Source organism: Strongylocentrotus purpuratus, unplaced genomic scaffold (assembly GCF_000002235.5).
Source record: "Strongylocentrotus purpuratus isolate Spur 01 unplaced genomic scaffold, Spur_5.0 spur5_scaffold_1, whole genome shotgun sequence".
Taxonomy (NCBI): domain Eukaryota; kingdom Metazoa; phylum Echinodermata; class Echinoidea; order Camarodonta; family Strongylocentrotidae; genus Strongylocentrotus; species Strongylocentrotus purpuratus.
Window position 1 is genome coordinate 46,894,668 of NW_022145594.1, and position 18,435 is coordinate 46,913,102.

The following is an 18,435-nucleotide window of genomic DNA, read 5'->3' on the forward strand; positions in this document are numbered from 1 at the left end:
TTTAAAGAAGAAATATGATAATTATATAAAACGCACAAAATAGAGATGATTGGTGAGGACTGGTTGCCTACAGGTGTATGTCAAAGAGAGAGAGAGAGAGGATGGGAGAGTGAGAGAGAGAGGGAGAGAGAGAGAGAGAGAGAGAGAAAGAGAGAGAGAGAGAGAGAGAATGGGAGGAGAGAGAGAGAGAGAGAGGGGAAGGAGAGAGAGGGGAAGGAAGATTTCAATTCAAAGAGTCTACCAAAGTACAGGCCATGTTCACATGTAGACTTGCTACTGCTGCACCAGTCGCTGTATCACATGCTTCACAAATTATCCGAAATCTTATCTTAAGTTCTGTTAATGAAATTCCATTTTGAGAGAATGTTGCTTCTGAAGTTATTCTGAATTATGAACATGTATCTGTTATAGCTTCGTTGTTTTGACCGACAAAATACATGTATATAAAAACATATTGGCCCAAATTCACAAAGGAGGATTATCAACAAACCTAGGTTTATATGCGTCATATGAATCGTTTTGACGCATTTTTACAAAACCTTCTTTGTGAATTCGGGCCACAGAGTCTTACTGACATTGCATTCTCTGGAAAAGCAAAATCGTACGTTTAAATTGTAAACTTCATGTTATTCTGGTGGATTGGGACAACAGTCAACTATCTAAATTTGGAATCTTCTGCAACTCATTCAGGCTTGTTCACACGCCGAGTTTTAAGCGCACTTGAGCTTTAATACAACACTTCACATTCTTGTATGTTATACATCCAGTGTTTTGTGTCGGACCATTGTTGCGCGCAGGTACTTTTTTCCATTCCCGTTGCCATTCTTTTACGTTTTCTTTTATGTTTTCTGCCTTAAGTCAGTGTGAAAATGCTTTTCTAGGACTGTTTTTATATTTTCTACCTTACCCTTATGGCAGAGATAATTAATGATCAGTCTTAAACAGTCAGTTTAAGTTTCATTTGATTTTTGGTCTTTTGTTTTCTGTCGTCAGATCCCAAAGAGTATATCTTGAGGTTTGTGGAAGATTATAACGTTGTTTCTTTTTAACCAAATTATGATTTCTTATTGTACATCATAATATATAAATTTTGTATAATGGAAATAAATTATTTTATTGAATTCAAACTCACTGCATGTATCCCTATCTTGTTTGTTCATGCCATGGCTTATTATAATTGTAGATAATATTAGATTTTGAAATGTTAGAATTTTTCATTCCAAAGTAATCTTCTTCATCATATAAAAAGGTCTAATATGAATACTAATTATGTCCCATTTATGACGGAGTGGAATGCAGAAAAGTAAACAAAAAATTGCATATCAAAATAATAGTTTAATTTCAAAAGGAGCTAAATTCATTTGTGTAACTTCAGAGAAAAAAGACATTGTTTACCAGATTTTGTACAGGCGTCTATGGAAAAGTGATATTAGAAGGTGCATTTTTCATAATTGCTCCCCAAATTTAGGTGAATAATTTTGTTGAAAGACGGGTACTTGAGTGAGCAATGTTCTGATATCAATAACTCAATTTCATCAGAAGCGGAATTAGCTCCTTTTGGAATTAAGCTCTTTAAATACAGATTTAGACATGCTGAAAGAAAATGGTAAAACATAACCTGTACTTTCAATGTTACTTTCTGTTTACTTTTCTAGATGAGGCCTAAGTCTCTATGTCTTAGTTGTAGTAATTTTATAATTATAATAATAATAATAATAATAGTGAACATTTATAATGCGCCATGTCTGTCAAAATTGACACTCCTGGCGCAGTTGTGTGAAAATGGTATAATTATGCATTTTTTATTTTTCTACAAATGCCCACAGCAGTGACGACATGAATGCTAATCAAAGAAATGAAACATCACAAATTGGTTATTATTCGTAAGAAATATAATTTTCTGCACATAATGCTAATCAATAGTAATAACAATTTTGACACAATCATGTCATCAGTATTACAGTCGACCAATAGGTGGATAGAATAAGATCATTGGAAAAGTATAAACTACAATAACTTTGTCATCCCTTTTTACATAGTTTGTAAATCGATAATTCACCTTTATATTACAGAGAAACATAATTTTTTTTTCAACTTGTCTGTTTTAGAAAGCCAATTGAATCATCATGATAAAGTTTCTCTGGGGCTAAATGAAAGTGACTCTCCTCTTTTGGAAGTAATTTTGATTTGTGTACATGTACAGCGCTTTGAAACTTGCATCACAAGCGCTATATAAATTTTCCATATTATTATTATTATGAATTTTTTACTAGACCATCTCCATGTACATTTCTCACACACTCGCTAACGCTCCTTCTGTGGGCAATGGTGCAATTGAAATAATATTTCATCTGCAGCGGGTCATATGCATAGTGTAGAAGTGTAGAAGAAGTATTTAAAACCATTCTTGCACCCAGTAACCCAATAGAATAAATCCTGAACCTATACCACATTAAAATGAATAAACATGTACATTTTTTGTTTCATTAATACCACGATTGGAAATACAGCAACCAATATTCAGCTAATAATTATTGCGTCTTAATATCAGGTATCTTACAAAACATATTGTGTATGCATACGATTACAATTTTTAAAAATTCTTTCATATGCAAGATATGTATCATCTTTAATCATAACATAGTTCTTTGCTCACATGATTCATACAAAATTTTGTTCATTTATTTAGTATTATATACCTCACTTAAGTAATCCAGCCATCTGATTGGTCGAAATTGCATTCATAAACTTCAACTGTTCCTGTAAAATTCCCGGTAACCATGCATAAAACATTTAATATTTTTAATAACCATGGTTATTAAAAAAATAGGTCAGCCTCCATGGTTACCCCATAGGTTTACATGTTAAAAAATGGTTTGAGCGATCGAGGATACCGTATGTGTGCGAAGGATTGGTCGGTAATTTCAATACAATTGAATCTCGATCGATCTTACCGACAATTTTATCTTGCATTGTTGACATGAAGACGAAAATAAACTTCCAAAAACAAAAAAACAACATCTGCCGATAGATCTTGATCTAAGTTCGTGCCAATATGCATTGGAAAAGTAAAAGAAGGGTCCGTTTAATGGAGCTTTTGCGAAGCATTCATCACGCCGAAGCCGGTTTCAATCCATTTTAATGTATATATTGTACAAAACTGCCTAGCACGTGAACAGCGCGCGATGGACGAGTGGTGTAAGGCGTTGGTGTAAGATTCATCACTCATTGTACGCAAGAGTTCGACTCTCACCTTCGACAAAAAAAAAAGTATTTTTTATTTTTTATTTTTTAGTCTATTTTTTTTCGGCATATAAAAGTATTAATGACTGCTTTAATATTCGAGAAATAGTTGTTTTTATACGCTCTCGGGAAGGTTACAATTGGGCTATTCCCCTCGGCACGCCTCGGGTAATAGCACAATTCTAACCTTCCCTTGAGCGTATAAAAACAACTATTTCTCTCAAAGCAGTCATTAATACTATAATATAAATTTAGGAAAGAAATTTACATAAAATATCAAAAGAGTAATCTTTGGGAATATTAACTATCTAGTACACTATAACGTCATAGAAGAACCCTGCAAGGTAGAAGCGCACAAAGAAAGCAACACATGATCCAAGTACCTGTGAGGAAGACAGAAAAAATTGTTGTCAAAAGTTTATTTAATGCTACAATTGTCATGAACCTAACCTATAACAACATTTTAATGCAAGCCCTGACCATACAGATGTGGTGGCATAAATTCTGACACACATATTGTTGGAGTAAATGCTAGAGAAAATGTCTGACCACCAGAATGTTATTGTTGTTGAGATTTATATGGCGCTCTTCATTCTTCTAAGATTATCAGCACCACAAACTTACCAAATTAATTACAAGACAAGATAATTCCTTTTTTTAATAGTCTTTTGACTTTTGTGCCGGTTCGTTGTTTTCTTTTTGGCATTGAATATCCGGTTCCAGTCGTTATAATGTTATCTGTCATCCCTTAAATCTCATTCACACATGTACCATGATAAACCACTTCTGAAAAAGCTAACAATGCAAGGTTAAATGCAATACATGTAATGGGCTTCACACATTTGTATCTAATAATAATATTAACTAGATGGAACTTCGATTGCGCGCAATCGAAATGATGCCTCCGTCATAGAGCAATTTACAAACCAAAACAGAAGAAATTTTTCAAATTCAAGTTCAATTGTAATCCATTAAAGATGAAATTCAAAGAAAATCAAAAATATGTCAACTAATGTATCACTAGAAACTGGTAAGCTAACAGATGGCCATCGTACAAGTATGAGGTCAGCTACATATCGGGTGATTTATAAAAATAAAAATACAACCACCTCCATAGCAGCTGGGATATACGAGAGATTCGCCAGAAAAATAACGATGTTTTAATGACGTCACAACAGGGACCAATACTGCCCAAGCAGACAACATCCCATAAAGAATGAACATAATTGCAAAGCTATTATTTGTCAAATTATAATGAGTTTAGTGTATATAAATGTACTGGCACGTCAAACCGATCAAAAGGGGACATGACCCGATTCTGATAACTAAAATCTTTTGCTTGTAAATACACAGGATAGGGGTTAATTAACAATCAAAGAAACCAGCCTTTCAAATTGAAAAGCCCCCGGATTGATATTAAGGACGGCATTTGTTCCCTCTTAAAACGCCGAACATACCGCGGTGTCTGCAGCTGAATATACAATGGCGTCTTATTTTGTTTACAAGCGACAGATTCCTTTATTTTTGTATCGCTGCATTTGTCATCAAAATAAAACCATGCGCGGGGTTTAGAGTGAGGCAATAGATTATACATTTAGCCTGGCGGTAGTGAAGTAAGTGAAAGAACTCAAGAGAAAATGAAAATACAGGCACTGAAAATGTGTGAGATGTCATGGTACATCGTCTGCTTGTGCAAATCATGTCCCTGCTGTGATCTCACACATCTCAGCAGCGTTCGGAGAGCTATTCAGGTGCTATGCCGGGGCTGTTTTTAAGCGTTTTGTAATTTATAATAATCATTATTTCGAATGTTTCCAAGCATTGAATTTTGATAACCTTGTCGAATCAAAGTTTCAACTTTGCAATAATGAAAATAAAGCTAGATTTAAAATCAATGAATATCTACTTAAACAGGTTCTCAGAATATTGTGATTACAAGCAATTTCTCATATACATATATGACCCTTTGATCTTTGACCTCATGACCCTAAAATCTACTCAGTTCATTGGCTCTGCAAGATGTCCCGAGTTAAATAGTAATCCATCTGTCAGTTCTAATGAGAATGTGTTCACAAGCTATTTTTGCATACATAATGAGCCCATGACCTTTGACCTTTGACCTCATGACCAAAGAATCTACTCAGTTCATTGGCTCTGCAAGATGCATACATGATCTAAGTTTGGCAGGAATCCATCAATCTGTTCTAATGATAATGCGATCACAAGCTATTTTTGCATACATAATGAGCCGCATGACCTTTGACCTTGACCTCGTGACCCCAAAATCTAATCAGTTCATCGGCTTCGCAAGTAACATACATGACCTAAGTTTGGCAGGAATCCTTCAATCGGTTCTTGAGATAACGCGATCACGAGAACGGGACGGACGGACGGACAACCAGAAAACATAATGCCTCCGGCTACTTCGTAACGGAGGCATAATAATCTGTTTTTTTATATAGCGCTCAATACACCGATCCAACAATGTGCCTAAGCGCTTCACAGATATATTATTACCCCGGTCATCGGATTCAGGCTTACCCGCACACAATGTGTGCACATTTTCCACTCCCATAACGATAAGTAAACAGGGTGCCCTCGTTCAGTTACTTTTTCTCACCTGATCAAATTCATTTACACAAAATCTTTTTAAAATTTGTATTTGTTTTTGTTTAATTTTTATTTTTTTGCAACAGCATTTTCAATATGTTAGTTTACTGCATAAGGTCTGAAGAAGGCTTTACATCTTCTGTCAAGCAGAGTATCAAGCCTTGTTCAGACCTCATGCAGTAAACTACTTCATAGTTTAGTTTTGTTGCAGAGGGTGCCACACAAACAAAGAAGATTTTGTCATTTAAATTGTATGTTCTATCAAATTTGACACTCAGTTTTTCATTATCTCACAAAAAATTAATTTGTGTAGCGCCCTCTGCGACAAAACTCAACTATCCCTTGAAAAATGTCCACTGCAGCATTTTTTGAGGTGGTTTACTTGTATAATGTCTGAACAAGGCTTTACCTATACTGGGGGTGTTTCACAAAGTTGAACTTATCTCTAAGTTGGACTTAACAATTATGGAAAGCCGTTGGCATCTATGAAAATATTTTGTAAAAGTTTGTTTAAAGGCTTAAAATGTTGATTCAAATCATTCATATTTTCTATTATCAAGGAGATTTCATGTTCTTGATATGGAATTTATAAAAAGTCTAAAATACTTGATTTTTCACTTTTGAATATATTTTATTTTAAGGCTACAAATGGCTCTCCATAATTTTTAAGTCCAACTTAGAGTTAAGTTTGACTTAGGATCTTTGTGAAACACCCCCCATTCTAGCAGAGTATGGAGCCTTTCTCACCTGTATGAAGAGCATGACAAGAACCAGGTTTCTTTCATGCATTGGACCCGTTATCTTCAAGACCAGATTGAGGATGGTGAAGTTACTGCACTCCGTCTCCTCCTTGTCTTCTCCTACTCCTTCTTTAATGTGTATCACTCCAACTAACCCACATACCCTCACTGCTAACCTCCCTACAAAACAGCGAGGAAAAAAGAAGAAAAAACAAACAATGTTACCCAATAATCGACAGGATCTATGTGATTCCTTTCTAGGCCCTGTTTCATAAAACAAGTAATCCACAACAATGTCTTCTCCCACTCTTTCCTTAATGTGTACTATTCCAACTAAATCACATACCCTCACTGCTTACCTCCCTACAAAACAGAAGAAGAATAGATGATACCAATGTTAAAGATAAACTTGAGTTCCGGTAAAAAAATAAAATAAATTTTCACAGAATCAAACGAAACTTACACTCAATGTGCAAGATTCCAAATAAATGTCATTTGCCAAACAATTTTGGTAGAAAATGTATACCGGCTGAGTAATGAGCATAGAAAGATAAGGAAATCAAGGTAAGTAGCCCCGAAACCATTTGTGTAGTCCCATATACATCTTTCTGTGTACAGTGCTTGTTACTTTACCAAGACTGGGCCAAATTTCTTATCATGTTGATGACTCCAGAACCTTCAGTACACACCAATACTTACATGCTACATGATCAACTTTTTCTGATCCATTTCACACCTTTTCTTTCACAATGCAATCGCATGACCAGAACTCATCGTTATCTTTAACCCATAGCCTTCTAGATCCAGGAGATTCCTTCCAGATAACTGTTCTATTTAAAGCTACTGAAATCGTGGCATTTGATTGGTTATCAGCAGATTTTTCACTGATTTTTGTCATTGAAAAAAGGCTTTGTGAAACAGGTCCCTGGTGATTCCTTTCTGGGCCCTGCTTCATGAAACAAGTTATCCAAAACAAGTTACAATAACTGTTATAAGCTACTGAAACCGTGGCTTTTGATTGGTTGAGAGCTAATTTCACATATAAATTTAGCATTTGTTATTGAGAACAAGTTTCATGAAACAGGGCCCTGACGCTTACGGGAATGAAAGAATTTCATAACCAATAGGTAAATAAATGAACACTGTGAAGCTTTCACAATACTTCTCTGAATGCCAATAATGTGGACTCAAAACTTTATTGAAGAGTGCCAGTGGATACATTTTCCACAAGCCAATTGGTATTAACAAATTGTCATGAAGAGTACAAAGTACATGATCAGAAGGATGGCATCCATATTTTTGCATTGTTGGAGACGTACTAAGCCAGGAGCAAGACCCAGAAGTCCCATAAAATAATGTGACCTAACTCTATTTGCTTGAACAGTTGATATAAACTCACCTATAAAGCCAAGGTTCTTCATCTTAAATCTTGTATAGCTCATTCCTAGGGTATCTGTATCAGGATTGAACCTAGAATAAGAAGATATTCAAGCTGTCAAAACACATTCAATAGCACTACACTGTAAGTCCACATCAGACAGAGAACAAAATATATAATGCACAGCTCACCCAACTGTCAAAATGAGGTCTGGATTTCTCATTCATCTTACTTTGCCCATTACTAAGTTATTCTGCCATATCACGTTTGTATGTATCATTATTAATACAGTATTAATACTGATGAGGCTACCCTGTGTAAACAAGACATTTTATTATGATTAAAATCATTTACTTGTAGTATAGAACATTCAGTGTAAATTGATTCTGTGTTCATATTTTCTGTCATTACCAGAAACTGAGATTACCTTTTATCCTGTTGAAGATGGTCTCATTTTCATACAAGGTGCATATTTAATGTGTTTACCGGTAACTAAAAGTTTTATTTCACCTTGTTTCAAATTTAACAATTTACAGTTTTGGGGAAACGTATGTTTGGGAGTAGGTGTTTCACCAGACTACTGCATATTGGTGCAATTCCAATGTTTGGTTAACCTCCCTCCACGCCGTGTACTTACTTTGGCAGTCTATGCCGGGGGCAGGGCACAAAATGGAAGAGCTGAGGGACGGAGAAGACAAAGTTGATGACTTGCGGGATGAAGAAGAGAAGCATGGTCTTGCTGAAGTGACCTAAGATGGCTACCACGGCAAAGGTCATGCCAGCGAAGTAGCAGAAGGTGTCCCCCACGAAGGCCCTTGAGGGATACCTGGAAGACAATAAGGATTGCAGCATGTTGTAACTTATCTTCATCAAGTAATAGATGTTACATAAATTAATTTTAAAAGTTGTTTTGAAGCTGAGCCAAGTCCAAACATCAGAGGAACAAGATTTTGTTCAATTATTTTATTGTTTCCATGAACAAAAATAACTGTTTTTTTTTCTTCTTCATATAAAGTCTTCTTTCAATATCTCTCAAAGCATTAAACAGTATTAGCAAATATACAATAGAACAAACACAAACAAAACACATGTAACAATGACAAGGAATACACAAATATGAGGTAAAATAATAAAAGGATAGAAACCATCGGCTTTTGCCTGGGAATTACCAAACAAAATCTTGTAAGGTTCTACTCATTAGCTGATAGTGTAAGATTGATGAAAGTTTGAAAAAAAAATGATATCTGAAAGTTGTAATCACAATACAAATGGGAATTTAAAATTGGTGAAAAGTGAGTGAGCTTGCTTTACGTCCTAGAAAAATAGGGCAAAGGCAATTAAAATTGCCTTCACTAAGCAATTAACCAACTGAAAACTAAGCCTAAAATAGCTTGGCCTGGTGCTAATGAAGAAATTTACATTATATCATTCCACTGGGATACATTATGGACTTGGTGTCAAACCAAGGATCTCCCAGTACCAGGACCTATGAATACTTAAAGGGAGATGGTCCTGAGTTTCCATGTGTGGTAGGTGATAATTTGTTGACACCAGTCTTGGTGGAAATACCATTTACGTATATACAAGTCTAGCAAACAGCAAACCTGTGGTTCCATCAAGATATAACCGCTAGTCTCCTGGAGAGTCTTCTGATTAGGGAAATGTGAGGTAAATAGGTATGGGGTGATTGGGTAGAAAATGCAGACTGTTAAATAAGGCCTGTTGGTTTTTAAAACTGAAGGCTAATTCCTGGTGATTGACAACACCTGGGGCGGTATTCTGAACCCTGTGTTATCTCTAATATTGTTGTATCTTTGGAGATAAGATAAAGTTGGTATTCTGAACACTGTTGTAAGTTTTGTGTTATCTTTTGTTGTATCTTTTCTCTCATCTCATTGGCCGCGCCTGCGCTCATAGTTTGGTGCGCTTGTAATTGTGCGTATTATTAATAAAGTGGCGTTTAATCCTCATTTGCATATGCGCACGAGAGATAATATGTCGAGATAATTGGTATTCTGAAAGTTGTTGTATCTTTTATCTTATCTTATCTTGCATGGTATTTACAACAATATTTACAACAGGTAGGGGGTTGTTGTATCTTTCGTGGTGACATAATGGCGGCAATATTTCTTGCCCAGAACCGACTTCGTGTCAATAGACGACTTAGAAGAAGATTTTGTGTTGACCGGAAACATCACAGATGAGAACTTTCTAAGAAATTAAATGCTAGGATATGACGATTTTAATGCTCTCATCTTAACCAATATAGTGAAAGCGTGACTTGTCTTCATGATCCACATTCAACAGCGCCTAATGATGACGTGCGTAATAAGCACTCAAATAACTAGTTACGCCCAAGATTAGTATGCGCTAGGCGCATCTTCAGATATGGCATACAGTATTCCTATTGGTTGGCCTACTTATCATGCTTATATAAAACAGATTTTGATTGGTAGGGTCCATACAAATGGGCGTGTCAACAGTGGTCAAAGATAAGATAGAGGCGGTCCTTCAAGAGATAACACAGGGATAAAATGATGTTCAGAATACCAACTTACAACAATATTAGCGCTGTGTTATCTCTGGAAGATACAACAAAAGATAACACAAAACTTACAACAATGTTCAGAATACCACCCCTGTTGTCGGGTACCCGTAGACACTCGGATGGTGTCGATTTCCCCATGAGAGCCCACTACTATAAGCTAACATTTCTCATCATTTATGCTTTTTGATCAAAGCTTGAATTAGATGCTTTCCAACATTCCTAGAAAAACTCACCAATTATGATAAAGGAGAGCCAGGCAGACAGCACAGAATGGCATCATGAAGTACAAAGAGAATAGATGAGCTTCACTCCAATTTCCTAGAAAGAGATCATAATAATAATAATAGTATGTCTTGTTTACCCAGGGTAGCCTCATCAGTATTCATACTGTTCTCTCTGAGGGCCCTGCACTCATATAATTACCCCGGCTTTAGTATAACTGAATGTACCATGATAAGGTGCTCAAGCATTTTTCCTACGGGATAATCAACAAATTCTTGACATAAAGTCCGGAACTGTGTCTTTTCATCTGAAAAGAGAGGCTTGTACTCTCCAGAGAAAGTCAAGTTTTATTCACTCTGTGCCTGAAAACTCAAAGAAAAGCTGAGAATGTAGACCTAAAAGTGATTCTCAATATGTCCCACGGTTCTTCAAGTGGGACGATATTAAATGCGATTGTGCTAATTGATGATAGCAAACTATATTTGAATTGAAATTTGCTTGTCAACTAATTGTTGCCAATTTAAAGAAGAAACAAATCAATCTATGCCTACAAAGAGCAAACTACTTGTAAATCTCAAATTAAAAATTGAATTGATTCACCATTTTTCCTGCATACCTGATAACTGGACGATATTGAAGATGATAACACTGATACAGATGACCGCTGACTGACCGCATTCCAAGCCATTCACTCCAGCCAAGATGTTGATTGCATTGGTGCAGAAGACGGCTAACATCCCCATATAGATGTAGTACAAGACTCCTACATACAAAAGATGGATCACATTGTATATTGATGTACAGAAAGGATAGATAATGAACGGTTAAGGTGCAGAAGACAGATAACTTCCCCATGTAGATGTAGTACAAGACTCCTACATAAAAAAGATGGATCACATTGTATATTGATGTACAGAAAGAAAAGTTGCCGAACATTGATATTGCAGATGACATTTTCAGCTCCGACAGCACTAAAAGGGTTAAACAGTTATAAGAGAACTTTAACTATGATTTCTTATACTGTGCAAAACATTGTTTATTGAGTAGTGACTAGTCATATTCATATGAAGTGTTGTAGTCGAGTGGTTTAAGCACTTGACTTGAAATTCAATGGTCATGGTTCAATCCCCAACACGGCACTAATGTCCTTTGCAAAGGCAGTAATCTTCATTTGCCACACTCAACCCAGGTAAGGTAAATAAGAACCTGGCAGGAATTAGTTCCTTGAAATGCTGGAGCGCTGTAATGGCAGCTAGGCTAAAGCCGGGGTAATAATTAGTGCCCCTTGGAATAGAATTTGTAGATAGACGGCGCTATAGAAATGCCTATTATTATTATTATAGTTATGTATCTGACAAGAGAAAGTTATTATTAATGTTGTTTATACTCTGTACACTCATGTGGACATGTCCCTTTTTGCTGAAAGTTTATCAGATTTAATCATCCACTTACCAAGGTTAATATCATTGCCGATGTATGCATTGAGTGGTTTTGGGACCATGATAGTGGTAGAGCCATAGTTGACGACGTAGACCATGAGCAAGGGCAAGGTCGCCATCGTGGGAAGCTGGAGCTTGTGGCGCCATCTTAGGTCCAAGACATCGTCAGCGAAGCCAAGGAATATCATGCAGCATATAGACAGAAGGGCTGCGATGAACTCTACAAACTGAAATGTTGGAAGAGCAAAATATGTTATATTAAAGATTGTTGTTGAATTTTATTGGGGGGGGGGGGGCTCTTGACAAAAATAATCTACACTTCTAAAGTGTTTCTAACATCAAAATACTTATTAAAGAGACAGTCTGATTGAAATATAGCTCTCTTAAAAAAAATATCAAAGTTTGTAGGACATTTTGGAATGTTTTTATAAAGCTCTATGAAAGTAAAGAAATTAAAAAGATGCACATAGTATCTCTTTTTAGGAGGTTAACAATTACATTTTCTAATCTCTAGAAGAAAAACGGATAATTTTTCTTGTATAAATTCCTGAATAACTTTCTGACAGAAGAACAAGTTTGTGTTCCGTGACCAATTTGGACAATGATCATTTGATTTCATTCATTGGCAATAATACAGTACCATCTCCTTCTATATACAATTCATTTGAAGCCATGAAAAGCCGGTTCACATATACTGCAGGAAACCAAAACGCATGTTTTTTGTTTTTGTTTTTGTGTACTGAAAGAATTGCAAGTGGGGATAGCATAACAAAGGTCCTAGGCATACATCTATCTGTGTGTGTTATAAGATACACAAATGTGAAGCGCAGTTTGCTTTAAAAACCCTGCGGTAACTAACATATGTGAACAAGCTTATAGTGGACATCAAAACATTGAACCCTGATGGACGATAGGTATGTCTTCATCAGCTCGAATAGCAAAATAGCCTGCTATTCCTGATTTGGGAAATAATCCTGAAGTTACAAATAGCATCTTCATCAGCTTGAGACTCGACCTCCAAATTTGAAACTCGAGCTCAGGTAATTAGCTCAAGATATTTTGCTCAGCGTTCGCGCATAGTGCAAGTCTTCGGGCTGGTGAAGATGCACCGGACAAACAGCGGGATATTTTGCAAACTAGGCCAAGATTTCTTGGGATGATCTAGACCAAATATCCCGCTAATTGCAATTCGGGGCTGATGAAGATGCAAAATTAACTGGATAATTTGCGATTGGGTTAGTTGAAATAGCGGGATATTTGGCAATCTCGAACTGATGAAAACAGGCCTATTGAATGCTTACCCTGTCATGAGGGAAGTCTTCTCTTGTATCTGATTTCCACATTCTCCAGAACGGAACGGGGATGAAGAGAAACATGACAATGAGAAAGACAGCTCCGGTGATCACTCCAAGACCCTCGGGACTAAAAGAAAACAGAGAGTAAGAGTGAGCAGGTTTTTCAAGATATGACAAGAAATGGAAAGGAAAATAAGGAAGGGGGAGAAGAGCCAAAATAGAGAGGCAGGGGAGAACATCTCCCTTGAATACAGAAGTGATTTTACTTTTATTAGTCTTTCCACATCCTCCAGAATGAAACAGGGATGAAGAGGAGCGTGATGATGAGAAAGACAGCTCCGGTGATCAGTTCAAGACCCTCGGGACTAAAATAATAGAGAAAGAGAATGTGAAAGTGATCATAAGGACCCCGTTGCACAAAACTTACCATTGATGGTAACTTAGCCATCAATGGAAAATACCATGGAAACCTAGATTTTGATTGGCTGTATAGCCCTGTTTCCATGGTAGTTGTCATTGATGGCAAAGATACCATCAAGGGTAAGTTTTATGTAACAGGCCCTCTCTTTTCAGGATATCATTAGATTCAAAGGGTGAAAGAGGTCGAAGCAGAGCAATGAAACAAAGTTGATGTGGAAAGAATGTCACATGAAGTAAAACCATTTCCACATCTTCCAAAATAAAGCAGGGGTGCTGAGAACAAGATGATTAAAAAGACAACTCCAGTGATCACACCAAGAACCTCAGGACCAGATGAAAAGAAATAGAGAAAGAGAAATAGAAAGTGATGAGATCTTTTCAGGATATCATCAGATTCAATGTTTTAGGACATTCCACTGCATTAGTCAGACCCATGCTTCTTCCTTCTTCCCAAGAACCTATAAGGATTGGAACAACCTCCCACATGACCCAGCCCAATACCCCTCTCTTGATGCCTTCAAGGTCATCTTGAGTGGGATGCAGACGCATGTCTAAAAGACTGGGAATGTTTTTACTTACACATGTATATATGCACCTGTACAACAAGAACAAAGCATTAAAATGTGGAATAACAGGATATGTGAAAGTATCCACATATACACACACAATCAGTGCGTTTATCTTCATCACCTTGAAGCAGCACTTACACTGGAAGAAGAAGAAAGTGTGAAAGAGTTCAAAGCAGAGCAATGAAACAAACTTGATGTGGAAAAAATCTCACATGAAGTAAAACCGTTTCCACATCTTCCAAATGGTGCAGGGATGCTGAGAACAAGATGATAAAGCAGACAGCTCCGGTGATCACACCAAGAACCTTGGGACTTACAGAAACAAGATAGAGAAAGAGACATTGAAAGTGATAAGAACTTAATAAAAGATATCTTGAGATTGAACATGTGAAAAGGAGGATGAAGAACAAAAAGAAAGGATGAAGGGGAGAAGACCTCCATTGAATTAAAAGGTAAAACATGGTAGAAGAAGAGCAACAAAATTGAAGAGCTTAATTCCAAAAGGAACCACATCCACCTTATTGATACCAGAACATTGTTCACTTAAGTACCCGCCTTTCAACAAAATCATTTACATAAATTTTGGGAGCAATTATGAAAAAATGCACCTTCTAATATCACTTTTTTATAGACGGCTGTACAAAATCTGGTAAACAATTTTTTTTTTCTCCGAAGTTACAAAAATGGATTTAATTCCTTCTGGAATTAAATTCTCCAAATATAGAAGGAGAAAGTATAAGGCTCACACCTTCATATAATGATGAAAAATAATGGAGAAATATGTCATCTTAATATCTTTCAATCTTAGATTGATAGGCTATTAAGATATTCCCTCATGGTTTGCTCTGATCAGTGGTTTACTTTTTGTTTTAATGGGATCGTTTAACAATGTTAAATCTGAGATACACGGCCCTACGTGTAATCAGTTTCTGTGATATGGTGTTATATTGAAGCCCTAAAAATACGGCGCTTCAAAATGATCAAGAAGTGCCTCAAAAAGTAAAAACCTTTGAACTGAGTGACCGGTTTTACCATACTCATTTCCCCCCAATAGACTGTAGAGTTATGAAAACCGTTTGGCAAACAAAAAATTTGATTTTGATTTCCAATCATAAATATCTTGATAATCAGACAGGCGATTGGCCTGTAAAAGTCATGGCATTCCTGACTGACCTAAGGTATATAATTATCATTGCAGCATGATCCGTAAGATAAAGTTACCGGATCCCTTTAATGGTTTGACCCTAATGCACTTACACTTTCTTTGGTTCTTGTCCCTTTGGTATCTTCTTACTCATGTCCTTTCCGTACATGTCAGCTGCGATGAAGAGATCATAGAACCTTGGGATGAGACGCACAGTCAGGACAAAGGCACAGATAGACATCGCAGCATTGATGTACAGAGGCCAGTGGGTTATTTGCTGTCCTTCCATCTGAATATGGTAAAAAGAGAAAGAAGAATGCACAGATACTAGAATTACTTTAGAAAAAAGGGTTCTTAAAAAGCTCATGGAGCATTTTGGTAAGCCCTCATCCCCCCCCCCCCCCAAAAAAAAAGGATTTTTTTTTTTTTCTTCTTCAATATTTCTTTATTTTATATGAGAAAAAATGAACAAACAGACATTGCAGTATTGATGTAGAGGGGCAAGTGAGTCATCTGTTAAAGAAAGAAGACAGAGTATTCATTGAAAAGGTCCTTAAGTCACATGTAGACTTCTGCCTTCTCCAAAAAAAAAGAAGAGTAAAAAAGAGTCAATGTTTTCTTTATTTTAGTAGAGGTAAGGCACAGACATATATATATATATATAGCATAGAGGCTGGGTCATTTGTTGTCCTTCCTTCTTCTTCTTCTTCGTTTAGTATTATTTATAATGGCTATTGGTCAAATTTAACTATTGTTCCCAATTTCATCGCATCTCTTTCTTTAAATGTCTTGGTAAAATTGATGTATGGTAAAGAAAAGAAAACAGAGAAGAAAAAAAGAGTATGCAAAGGATTTTATCAATCCTATTCATCATAGAAGGTTCTTAAAAATCGTTTGATGAAGTGATTAATAATCACACACTTGCATTGCTGTTGGAGAACATTTCTCATTTTCTTTTGCATGTCATATAATTTATCAATATAACTCTGAAACTTACTCATTCATTGTACAATATACTTGATTAACCTTTCATTTTTGTAAATAACTCATCAGCTTGTAATAAATAGCTTTTTTATTCATCATGGAACAGATCAACTTTCAATTAAAATTTCAACCATTCTCAAGAATTTCTCTGTAATTTTTCTGTTAACCATGCCATAGGAATGCTAGTTGTTCCAATAGCTAATTTTAATTTATGTGCAATTAAAAAATCAGTTTATATCAATTAAAATGGTGAAAATGAAAAATTAACATGTTGCATGTTGTTGACGCTTCTTCTTCTTCACATTCACACGTTAACACAGTGTAAAAAAAGGGGGGAAACAGCAAACACAATAATGAAGGTGTGGGACAACACAATACGATCACAAATTAGCTCAGCTACATTTTAAGGCATATTATGAACTGAGAAGAACAAATGAAAGGCTACCATACCTTGCTTGCGGACTAGGCAGCTTGATCGTCAGGATAAGAAGCGACTTTAACCAGAAATGGTACAAAATCAGCGGTGCGACGTGTCATCCGTATCAGTTTCTGACGAAATCCACACTTTATCAATACAAATACTAGTCTTTTTCCAGTCGCTGTTTTGAAAGGATATGCACTGAACTCTAATTTGATATAGTCGAGCAGGGTATAGCGTTTCTCGAAACCGTCATAAGTACAAGTTCACCGACATCCCATTGAAATGCGTGATAAACTTAATACACGCGTGTCAATGGGATGTCGGTGAACTTGTACTTATGACGGTTTCGAGAAACGCTGCCCAAGAAGTTGCTAGTAACTTCTTGGTTCATGTGGCTATATTGCTAGTTCTCCGCTAATCATGTCACAATGATTTTCTTTTCTTACTCGCTCTCTCAATCAAGGAAAGTATAGGGGTCAAGACAGGGCGAAATGGAAAATATTTAGCACCTTCTTCTCCCATCCAAAAATCCACCTAAAATTAAGAAATTCAAGTGACAAAAATGCCCGGCCCTCGCCCCCCCCCCCCCCACTCCGTGAACGGAGGGGTACCATGCGTGTTCCCAAACTCTCCGGCTCGTAAAATAAGAAAAAGGTCTACCCGTATTGATTTTACACACCAGACTTTTGCTGAAAGGGGGGGGGGGGGGGGGGTCGCTGGGAACACGCATAAACACCGAGTGGTGGGGGGGGGGGGGGCGGGCAAAAATGACACGAAGGAGAAATATATACATGTATATGGGAGCTAAGGATGGGCGGATCGAGAGCTGAGCATTGATCTAGCAATAATTAGGCTCATTAGTATGCTCTAGTCTAGACTCTACATTATGATTGCCTGATATTAAAGTATAAGTAGTCAAAAGAATTAAGACTTTTGTGCAACGGGTCATCACAGCCGAATTGCAACGAGTCAATAAGTTATTTTCATTATTCATCGTTATTCTTATAGTTATAGTTACTATCATCGTCGTCATCACCAGAGGAGGGATCGAAGGAGGAAAACTGAGAGAGATCGGGAAAGAAAAGGTAAAAAAAAAATGGAGATTGATGAAAGACAGAGAAAAAATAGAAGATTGTAAAGCATTCTGGGAGAGAGAGAGAGAGAGGGAGGGAGAGGGAGGGAGGGAAGGGGGAGGGTGAAGAGTGAGAGGGAGAGCCTGGAGAGAGAGAGAGAGAGAGAGAGAGAGAGAGAGAGAGAGAGAGAGGGAGGTAATTAAAGTAAATAAAAGGATCTATATATATGCATTTTCCACCGTGACCGCGAAAACCAGCCGATCAGTGCCCCCTTCAATATAGTAATGACCGATGCAAATTTCACTGGCCGAGTTATGAGTAAAAAAAAGCCCCCCCCCCCCCTTCATGG

General features: G+C 36.8%; 1 protein-coding gene across 1 annotated transcript; it reads right to left on the reverse strand.

Moving 5' to 3' along the window:
- Nucleotides 1-1,886: 1,886 nt before the first annotated feature.
- LOC590324 (UDP-N-acetylglucosamine--dolichyl-phosphate N-acetylglucosaminephosphotransferase) lies at nt 1,887-17,234 on the reverse strand. Its single transcript, XM_030978358.1, has 11 exons — nt 17,043-17,234; nt 15,722-15,897; nt 13,482-13,602; nt 12,194-12,407; nt 11,358-11,504; nt 10,753-10,837; nt 8,609-8,797; nt 7,993-8,063; nt 6,601-6,773; nt 3,486-3,626; nt 1,887-2,690 (listed from the first exon to the last, which is right to left on the reverse strand). Exons 2-10 carry the CDS (start codon nt 15,895-15,897, stop codon nt 3,552-3,554), a joined length of 1,251 nt encoding a protein of 416 aa, XP_030834218.1. The 5' UTR covers nt 17,043-17,234; the 3' UTR covers nt 1,887-2,690; nt 3,486-3,551.
- Between the last annotated feature and the right edge of the window lie 1,201 nt (nt 17,235-18,435).

What these genes read in the sequence shown, in the direction of transcription:
- LOC590324 (XM_030978358.1), bottom strand. Translation starts at nt 15,897, where the DNA reads ATGGAAGGACAGCAAATAACCCACTGGCCTCTGTACATCAATGCTGCG. An exon ending in GCTCTCCTTTATCATAATTG is followed by an intron (nt 8,798 to 10,752) that starts GTGAGTTTTTCT and finishes ATTGTCTTCCAG; the next exon opens with GTATCCCTCAAGGGCCTTCG. An exon ending in CCCCGGCATAGACTGCCAAA is followed by an intron (nt 8,064 to 8,608) that starts GTAAGTACACGG and finishes TTCTTATTCTAG; the next exon opens with GTTCAATCCTGATACAGATA.